Below are 10,366 nucleotides of genomic sequence, written 5' to 3'. Positions count from 1 at the left end.
TTCGCATAGAACCAAACCCACCTGGAACTAGTCTGGGTCCTGATTTTGGTAGTAAGACCAGGAACAATTCTTTCAGAGTTTGCTGCAGATGAATGAATAAACAGATGCTTCTGAAGACCGTAATTCTATGGTAATTAGGTAAATATTAAGAATTCTCAGAAATTATAAAATCAAAGCTCCTTGCCCTCAAGGAATAATTTTATTCACTATCAATGGTTTTGCATTTTAGCGACACCTGGGAATCTTTACTAAAATACCAATTCCAGGTTTCATCTCCAGGAGTTTAATTTGACTGGGGATGGAGCTTCAGCATAACTGCAGTGTTTGAAGGTTCCCAGGTGGTTGTAATGCTTGACCAAAGTTGAGAGCCGTACGCCTACGCCACAGACGTGTGGATGTTATTATCTGTGTCTGCTTCACTGCCGAGAGGCAGCAAGTTAGCCCAGGTGTCCCTGGAGGGGTATCGCTTTCTTAATTCAAACTGGAGTGCTGCGTAGGCAGAAGCCTGGAGCCCAGCCCCTGCATTTTACAATTCAGATTCTGCCGATTTTTACTCAGGCCTCCTGTGTGCCTGGATAGGACTAAGCACTTCTGCAAATTTGGACCGCCTGAGGCTTAACCAGGTGAAATGACTTTCACTTTCTGTTTTTTCTATTGTGATCACTGCGGTATCCGCAGAACCTAGAATAGTGTCTGGCACATAATAGGCTCTTGATAAATATATGTCTTATGAATTAATTACCTGATCGGAAGCTGCAATGATAGCGAGTAAATGATGACCCTGCATCATGTTTAATTATAACACTGGATCACTGAAACACATTTCTATTTGTGACTTCTTGAGCCAGGCCGTTTTACTAGGAACGCGTCTGCGGCAGGACATGGCTCACGGCGCCGAAGTAATCCTCCATCCAGTCCCACCTTTCCAATCACGGAGACTTGCCCTAATAAGGTAGTACCGAGAATTGGCTCCGGGTCACGTGAAGCCAGCGACACCAACCCAGGAGGCACCCCACTGCGCATGCGCACAGCTTCTGCCGGGTTTTTTTTTTTTTTTTTTTTTTTAATTTTATTTATTTATTTGACGGAGAGAGAGATCACAAGCAGGCAGAGAGGCAGGCAGAGAGAGAGAGGAGGAAGCAGGCTCCCTGTGGAGCAGAGAGCCCGATGCGGGGCTCGATCCCAGGACCCTGAGATCATGACCCGAGCCGAAGGCAGCGGCTTAATCCACTGAGCCACCCAGGCGCCCCTTCTGCCGGGTTTCTTGAGGAGCGCGCACAGGTTCAGAGGCCTCACTTACTCCCTGGCTCCGCCCTGCTTACTCTTAGAGGGCGGGGCGAAGGAAGGCCGGGCTGGGAGAAGAGGCGTGGTGACGGCTGCGCGCGTGCGCGGAAGAGAGCTGAGGGGCGGGGGCGCTGCTGCGGCCTGGGTTGAGCGATTTTAGACAAGATGCAGGTAAAGAACCTGGGGTTCCGAGCCCTGGAGTCCACCGCAGCTCGTTTGCCCCGCTGGGTCTGTGGCAGCGACGGACCGTCTGGACTGGGACTGTGCTAAGCGCCGGGCGCCACCGGCACGCGAAATACCACGCGAGTCTAGGCCCAGCGCAGGCGCCGTGCGAAAGGGCGGGCGTGGTCCGGCCAGGACCTGCGGGCTGGGTCTCCCCACCGCTGTGTGTCTCACCCGCAAATCTGTCTTTGGGGGCTACCAGTCCTTAAGGTCGGATCCCGTGAAGTCTGTGAAGGACTCGCAGCATCCCACCTGACAGAGTTACTTCCTGTTCCTTAATTATCTTAGCTCCTGGGCAGTTGTTGCTATGGAAGCTGAGGCTAGAAGAAGGGGAGGGTCCCGCCTGGACGTGCCATAACGTAGAGCATTGGCGGAACCTGTGTTCCTGACTACACTTAGAGCTGGGTGAGGGTTTAGTTGCATGCTTTAACCCGCAACGTTGATGTTCAAGTAGAGGTGCACTCCGTCTCCGATTCTGTGGCTTCCAAAGCTCATCCCTAGGGTCCCTCTCCTTAGTTACTTTCTGTCTTAAAATAGGTAGAAACCAAGTCCCCAAGTTTTGTCCCCCTTTTTTGGTATCAGGAATTTTCTAATGGAATTGGACTAAAAGTGATAGAAAATGAAGACATCATGGGAATTAACAAAAATTTGTGACAGCTCTATTCTGTCATGGTCAGAGGACCCTCTGTCAAAGTCATTCTGCTTTCCAGACCTTACTGTAGTCCAGAATTCTGATTAAATCGTCTCTGGCTACTAAGTGGTTGATGAGAAATGGAGTTAGTGGACCTTTGCTTGGAGTATTAGGCATTGGCAGCTGGAGAGGATAAGCATCTACAAATACAATGTGTCTGCCAGAAGCTAGACACTCTTAAATGGTGAGGAGGAAGCCCCAGGGCTGCCCTGGCCTCCTTTGTATTCTCTATTCTTCAGGACCCTGCTTTGAAATGTCATCTCTGCAGAGGTCTTCCCTGAGCACCCTGTTGAAAGGATTTTGTTCATTTTCTTTTGATACATCTCAGCAAGACCGTGACATGGAATTCGGGCTGGAGCCTGGCTGTTCTAGTGCCCTTTCCACAGCGCTCCTTGATTTCTTATTCCAGACCAGGTCCATTAGCAGGGTTCCTGCCAAACCATGCAAAACCAGTGTTTGGCTAGCTGGCTTTGGGAGCGAGAGCCCACTTTGACATTCGTCCTTCTGACATTTGACCCTGGTAAATTTGACTTGTTCTAGGATGGCACTGTCTTCATAAATGTCACGCCTCTCCTTGGTTGTGAGGTTTAACCAAGTAGGTACAGGTATAGAGCTTCAAAGAGTGCCCGGCACCTAGTATTCAGTAAGTGTTAGACATGAGAGCTGTCCCACGGGGTCTCAGTTCTCTTTCTCAGGTTTGGACCATTAGAGAATTTGTCAGGCTAGATCCAGGCTCTCCTTCTGATTCTATTGCAGCCACTTAGAACTTTGAGATACTCCTGTCTCTGCTCTTGGGCCCTTTGCACTTGCTGATCACTTTGCCTCGAAAGTAATTTCTTAAGTTCTCATTCCTCACGTCTGGTTCCTTCTCAGCTTCCAGTGATGATAAAATGTCCACTTCTGAGAGAATATCCCTGCCTATCCTTGGAATGAAGACCCCTTGTAACTCTCTAGGTCAGCAGCCTGTTGAACGTTGCACGAGCCATAAGTACTTAGTATCTGTTGAATGAATCAATCTGAGTCATTAATAAACATATCGAATAGAAGCCAAGTTAGAGCCTTGCTGTGAGCATTGATGCCGATTTGCACATTATATCCCGATTTTTACCCAAGACTAGTTCTTGGGTGTGTGTCCAATGTGGGGGAGGGTGATGTGGAGTGGAGAACAGGAAAAGAATAGGGGCTGTGGATCTTTTGAAGCTTTCTCAGAAATAAGCCACAGAATAATTTGGTTTGCATTCCTCTGCCTACCACCTTTCCCATTCAACCCTTTCCCCAACATGGCACCCTTCATAGTGGACTTGGCACTCAGAGTATTCTTGGTCTACTTCCACTAGGACCCCAATGCAGATACTGAATGGAATGACATCTTACGCAAAAAGGGCATCTTGCCCTCAAAGGAAAGCTTGAAAGATTTGGAAAAGGAAGCTGAAGAAGAAGAACAGCGAGTCCTTCAGCAGTCAATTGGTAAGATTGCTTATATTCTTTAATATATTCTTTAAGGTTTGTTTCTCTTTGGGTTAAGAAACAACTTTCTAAGCCTCTAACTGCTTCGGTAGAAGGATGCTCTGAGCAGGAATTGGGAACAGGGACTGGAGTGCTGGGATGGACACTATTTCTGGGACCTCAAGGGAGTCACAGGCTGTCTCTAACCTTCAACTTCCTGGACTGTAGAATTTCCACAATTTCTTGTCTGTGTCAGATGAGCACATGATAATCCTGAAGAAAATACTTCTGAGTCTTGACTTAAGGCCCCATTGATCATAGGGACAAGTACTTTTATCTTCCTACATGTTAGAGCTAATTTGGAGATGGATTCACTAGAAAGCATTTATGCAGTGAATGTTGATTGAAAGATGACTGTCTGCCAGGTGTTATGCTAAACTTTGGGGCTTTAGCTATGTATAGGCCAAAGATCCCTGTCCTTATGGGACTTACATTCTAGTGATCCCGGTCCTTATGGGACTTACATTCTAGTGAGAGCGACAAGCAATAAACAATACATAAGTAAATATAGGAAAATAAGGCAGGGAAATGGCCTAGAAAGGGTGGAGGAAGGGTGAGTATAATTTGAGAGTCAGAGAGAGCCTCACTAGGAGTGACATTTGAGTAGATGTGAGGGAGTTGAACTGAGCTACTTAAGTGAGTGAAGAGCATGTTGGAGAACCGGCCAGGAAGCCAGTATGACTAGGAAGGAACAGTAAGTTCAGAGAAGCAACTAAGGGTCAAACCACTGAGGACCTTGTTTCTTTAACAGACTTTGACTTTTATGTCTAGTCGGGTGGAAGTCACTGGAGGTTTGAACAGAGGATTGACATGTTGCCAGCACCCTCCCTTTCCAAGTATGGAAGATGGGGAGCAAGTCAGGAAGTAGGGAGATTAGTCTGGAAACTGCTGCAGTAATTCAGGCAAGAACTACCACTGGCTTAGCCAGCCTGCATGGGGTTGGTGGAAGGGGTGAGAAGTGGTCAGATCTGGAAATAATATGAAGGTAGGACCACAGGATTTGCGGGTGGATTCTGTGAGGGGTGTGAGAAAAAGTAAGTGAAGGATGCCTGTCAGGCTTTGGGCTTGAGCAGCGTGAAGGGAATGCATTACCACCAGCCGAGATGATGAAGGCTTGGTGAGCAGCAATTTGGAGCTAGGATCAGGCACTCTTTTTGGGAGATAGAAACACTGAAATTTTTATTAGTCAAGTAGAGATGGCACGTAGGCAGTTGGCTATGTTTTTCTCTAAATAAGAGAAATATGGGCTGGAGGCATAAAGATTGCATGAGATGCTATCACCAAAAGAGTGGGCATAGATTTAAAAAAAGGAGTCAAAAGGATAAAAAAGGAGTCAAATCAGCAAAGGTCCAAAGGAGGAGCAGCCATAGAGGTAGGAAGAGAGAAGGCATCCTATCCTGGAAGCCAGAGGGGGACCATCTTTCAAAGAGGAGGCAATGCTAGGTTGGATCAGTGCTGCTCATCGGTTAGGAAGTGGAGGTCATTGTTGACCTTGCAAAGAGCAGTTTGTATAGTGATAGAATTGGGGTTAGGAGACAAAAATCTGATTTGTTGTCAAGAAACAGGAATACTTATGGCAATAAAAACCAAGTCGAGATTTTATAGCTTTTCTTTTGGTTAAAAGAAAAGAGCTGTCTACCTCTCACAAGAGAACACCCAAGACAATAATCCTTGTAACTCTAGGAAGGGTCTGTTGGGGACACCCCTGTCCTTAGAGATAGAACCGTTACTACAGCAGTCCATGGTGTATGTGCTTGAAGAGCAAACCAGGTGAGTTCAGGCAAATACAACTCTCTTGTTTCATAAACTTGGGAAACTTCTCATTCATATCCTTAATATGTATGGCGCTGGGAGGGTCAGTCTTGCTGCATTTGGTCAACATGGTTTTATCTTTTTAAAATACCCTCAAGTTCTTACTAGTGTAAGACCTTCAGTATTTTTTATTTTGGTTTTGGTGAATGAGTTTTATTTTGGCTTGGTGTTGCATGCACATCTTAGGAGAAAAATAAAGGAGGGAAAACAAAATGCAAGTTTGTTCATCTTTTACGTTTTTTGATTTTTGCTAACTTAACCACATTCAGTGAAAACATATGAAGATATGACTTTGGAAGAGCTGGAGGATAATGAAGATGAATTTAATGAGGAAGATGAACGTGCTATTGAAATGTACAGGTTAGTGCCCCGCAGAGGGACTCTTTGGTTTTTAGTGTGGCACTAAAATGTGTGTCTTTTGAAAAGTTAATTTTCTGACCTAGATAACTATCGGAAAGGGCTATAATTAAGTAGTAATATTGCAGATCTCGGTGAACTCGTCTTAGACTTTTGCCACATGCCAAGTAAGTAAACCTGGATATTTATGAAGGTTGCTGTCTGAAAGTTGTGTGTGTATGTATGGGGTGTACGTGTAAGAGGTTTCTCTCCTCTTTGTGCTGTGCAGGCAGCAAAGACTGGCTGAATGGAAAGCAACTCAACTGAAGAATAAATTTGGAGAAGTTTTGGAGATCTCAGGAAAAGATTATGTTCAAGAAGTTACCAAGGCTGGCGAGGGCTTGTGGGTAATCTTGCACCTTTACAAACAAGGGTGAGCTGATCTTATGCATTGTCCTTAAATGTTAATTTTAGTTTATGTCTTGGACATCTTGGGCTTAATCCACATTGGAGGTTTGTTGTTTTGTGTTGTTTTGTTTTTTACTAGTGATGTGCTTTGTTACTGATGTGCCCAAACCCAATGCCTAATTTTTGTCTTCAGGCTTTAAAATTAATAGTTGTGACTAAAAAGAATGCCTTTGTTATATTGTAGCAATGGAGATCGCTTTTACTGAAAAAGAATTCCTTATTTATCCTTCTAGAGAAATTCTGGCATTTTAAAATTCCATGTAGTGAATCATTCTCATAGATGTTGAGGGGTGACCTTTGTAATAATTGTTCCAGGCAAGTGATGCAGTGGCCCTCCACTGCCTCTCAGCTCCAGCCGTATTCTCCTACTGTACTTGTGTAGAAGTTTTTTTATTTTTTTATTTTTATTTTTTGTAGAAGTTTTTTTAGAGCAGGAAGTGCTTTCTGACCTTTTTCACACCTTTTGAATCTTGAATATGCTCTCATATAGATGGGCAAAACAATTCTCTTTTACATTGAAACTATTTTTCTGACTTATTGAGTCAAGTTAGATTGGATTTTGGATTTTGAGTTCTTCATTTTCCCTGAATATATTAGAAAGTTTTTTTTAAAAAATCTTAATTCATCCTGGCTGGAATAGCAGAATCACTTGTGAAGCTATTATGAATGTTTACTTAGGTAGAAAGGTAGTTGAGCATTGCCCTGTTTAAATGCAGAATCATAGTTGCTTCTGTTTCTGTTTCACAAAGTTCCTCTCTCACCATTGTTTCCCATTTCTGTTTTACAGCATTCCCCTCTGTGCCCTCATAAATCAGCACTTCAGTGGACTTGCCAGGAAGTTTCCTGATGTCAAATTTATTAAAGCCATTTCAACAACCTGCATACCCAATTATCCTGATAGGAATCTGCCTACAATATTTGTGTACCTTGAAGGTGATATCAAGGCACAATTTATTGGACCTCTGGTGTTTGGTGGCATGAACCTGACAATAGATGGTAAGGGCCTCTTTGAGATGGTCCAGGGTACATGAGCAGTGACAAGTGTGTGTTAGAGATGATGAGGGGATGATTCTGTTGAAGAGACGTGTGTCGTGATGATTTGTGAAAATCACCTTTGCCCCATGCTACTGACTGCTAAAAGGCAAGAAGCACATTTGATCTCCCATTAAAGGAATCATTGGGGGCAGTTATAACTGGGCTCTAATAATTCTGTTAAAAGAAGGCACACTAGATTTTAAAGTATGTATATTTAATATTAATGTCTAATATATTTTCTTGTCCCTATAGTTGGATACATTTTGAGTTATAGTTCAAGTTTTTTGTTTAATTCACATGAATAGGGCTTCTTGGTGGCTCAGTTGGTTAGGCGTCTGCCTTTGGCTCAGGTCATGATCCTGGGGTCCTGGGATTGAGCCCCACATCAGGCTCCCAGTTCAATGGGGAGTCTGCTTCTTCCTCTCAATCTGCCCCTCCCCATAAATAAAATCTTTTAAAAAAGGGAAAAAAATTCATACAAACATACTTTGATGGTTATTTCTATGTATGTGTGTTTGTATGTATATATATGGGGGGGGACTAATATATATATACATACACACACCTATGGGAATATTTTCTCACTTGAATATCTTAGTAGCTTTTAAGTTAAATTAAAAGTTTGAGTTCTGCCTCTTAACTCCTGAAGGATGTATTCTTTTATTCTTGAAGGATGTGTTGTTTTATTCCTTTCTACCTGTTACATGGAGTGTCAAAATATGTACACAAACATAACATGAAAGAGAGAACCTGAGGCCCAATGGCATCCTTCTAGGTCACTCACTATTGAAATAATATGTCCAACTGTTCTTTAAAAACATGTATTAAAATATGACTTTATATACTGTTGTATATAACTACATAAGATACTCACCTGGGATAAGTATTAACATCTGTGCACAAAGAGAAACACACGTTATAACAGTTACGCATTATTCCAATGTTCAAAGGAATACTGCATTTCAAATGAAGTATTTGTTTGCATCTTACTCTGCTCTTTTGAATGTACCATGAGGGGAAAGATGGTTGTAGGATAGGAGGTCCTGTCTTTACCTCTAGAAAGTCTTATCTGAGGATTAGTGAACTTACAAAATAATGATTACTGCGTGTAAGTGGACAATAACATTAATACGTAAACTAATACATGTGAATGGTGGATCTAAATATATTCTTGAGTCAAGAATCAGAATTAAGGTTTTTCTCTTTCTTCTTTTTCTTTTTTTTTTTTTTAAGAAATTTGTTGAATTTTCATAACATTCAACTGAGGTACTGAGAACTTAAAATACTGGTGTTATTGGTCTCCATGGAGCACTTTAAATTAACATGACTTAAATAAAATTGGTTGTCACATCTTAATGGAGGTGTCTAATTAGCGGAGTATCACTTAAACCAGGCTATTCACTGTAGAGTGTCTCATGTAGTCCTTAGTACTGCCTGGAGTCTTCTGCAGTCATAAAGACATCCCTTGATTTCACTTCACAAGGTCTCACACCCATGTGGAGTTGATTGATTATAAGAGAGTGACATACAGGAACCAAGGCTTTAGTCACTGGTTCTTTATTTTCTTGGTACTGTCTTTATTACTTGGTGCAAATGCATAAGTTCTAGGATGTCATCATACATTTATCCTTTGACTCTTAATAGACTGAGATGCTGGACATGAGGCCCAAGAATTTCCTTGTGTTAACTAAAATTAGATTTAATGGTTGGATTGCCAGCAGGGGTGTGAAAAGTATTTCCTTTAAATGTTTCATCCTGATCTCTCCTGGGAAATTATTTGCAAGTCAAGAAACTGTAGTCATTAGAAGATAGGTTTAGACTTTGTTTTTTATTTTAGTTGCCATAATTCAAATATATATATATATGTGTGTATATATATATATATATATATATATATATATAGTATCTCATTTATAGTATATATAGTATCTCATTTGATTTGAGTATTTTGTTTTCCTTCTTAAAGGTCTGATTTTTTGCTTTCCTCCTAGATACCTTATAATTACAGCACTAAAATTATCATCAAATGTTACTGCATAGTTTCTGTTTTTAAAAAACCGGCTTAATGGGCTTGAGGGTAAGGATCCCATGCTGACTGCCTTAGGTAATTTGGTTTTTCTTTATCACATAGAGTTGGAGTGGAAACTGTCAGAGTCTGGAGCAATCAAGACAGACTTGGAGGAGAACCCTAAGAAACCAATTGAAGACGCTTTGCTTTCCTCAGTGCGGTGCTCCATTTCCACAAGAAGGGATAGCGATTCTGAGGATGACTAAGACTGTGGCCTCGGTAATGTGCCAGACTTCTTGATGTGACAAATCCTCTGGATTTTTTTAAAAAAGAAAAAGTAGAAATGCTTTTTGGCTTTTAGCCTTTTTATAATTATGTTTCATATCTCATAGATCTCAGAAATCATCATTGCTGGGAGTCCTATTATCTTTCTTAGAACTCACTTTTTAAATTAATAACCTTTCCTTAAAAAAAAATAAAAACCAGCTATTGGTATGGCAGATGTCTATGTTTTCCTCACTTATATTTTAAGCTATAAAACTGTCTGTTCACCATTTGTCCACATATAACTACATAAGAGGGAATGTGGAGTGTTTTTTAAATAATGTGACTAAGTTTACAGTGGAAAAATTGCAAACTAAGCCTTGTGGTTACATTATCTTTTATTTTGTAACATGGCAACAGAATTATTAGAGGAATGATTGATAGGAAAAATCTTAGTATTGGTCCTATTTAGGAGAAATAGGTAGTGATTTTTATAAAACATTGTCTTTTCTAAGCCGTAACTGAAAGATTCCAGTTTATTGCCATTTCTGGTTAAGTGTTTTTTCCTAGTCAGAGTAGTTTTTGTCTCAGACTGTTGAGATATGGTAAAAGGCCACCTTAAATTCTTTTTTGTAAGCAGATAATAAACACATAAGCTGTATCTCAATTAGTAGAAAGCATCAAGGTATTTTCTGAACTAGAATCCTCTTAGCACTTAACACTTCTCAAATTGACATTAA

At 41.4% G+C, this 10,366-nt stretch overlaps 1 protein-coding gene across 1 annotated transcript; it reads left to right on the top strand.

The window, feature by feature from the left end:
* Window positions 1–1,373: 1,373 nt before the first annotated feature.
* PDCL3 (phosducin like 3) lies at window positions 1,374–9,862 on the top strand. The gene is made up of 6 exons (XM_045981831.1): window positions 1,374–1,455; window positions 3,535–3,664; window positions 5,785–5,875; window positions 6,141–6,284; window positions 7,107–7,315; window positions 9,486–9,862. Exons 1-6 carry the CDS (start codon window positions 1,450–1,452, stop codon window positions 9,626–9,628), a joined length of 723 nt encoding a protein of 240 aa, XP_045837787.1. The 5' UTR covers window positions 1,374–1,449; the 3' UTR covers window positions 9,629–9,862.
* Window positions 9,863–10,366: the final 504 nt, after the last annotated feature.

The sequence above is a fragment of the Meles meles genome, chromosome 16 (assembly GCF_922984935.1).
Source record: "Meles meles chromosome 16, mMelMel3.1 paternal haplotype, whole genome shotgun sequence".
In the NCBI taxonomy this organism is placed as follows: Eukaryota; Metazoa; Chordata; class Mammalia; order Carnivora; family Mustelidae; genus Meles; species Meles meles.
Note: the sequence above shows the minus strand (reverse complement) of the source record. Positions and strands in the feature narration are given on the sequence as shown.

Bases quoted from the DNA above. Each gene is read 5' to 3' on its own strand.
- PDCL3 (XM_045981831.1), top strand. The intron at 3,665-5,784 runs GTAAGATTGCTT...AACCACATTCAG, and splicing joins AGTCCTTCAGCAGTCAATTG to TGAAAACATATGAAGATATG. The intron at 7,316-9,485 runs GTAAGGGCCTCT...TTTATCACATAG, and splicing joins CATGAACCTGACAATAGATG to AGTTGGAGTGGAAACTGTCA.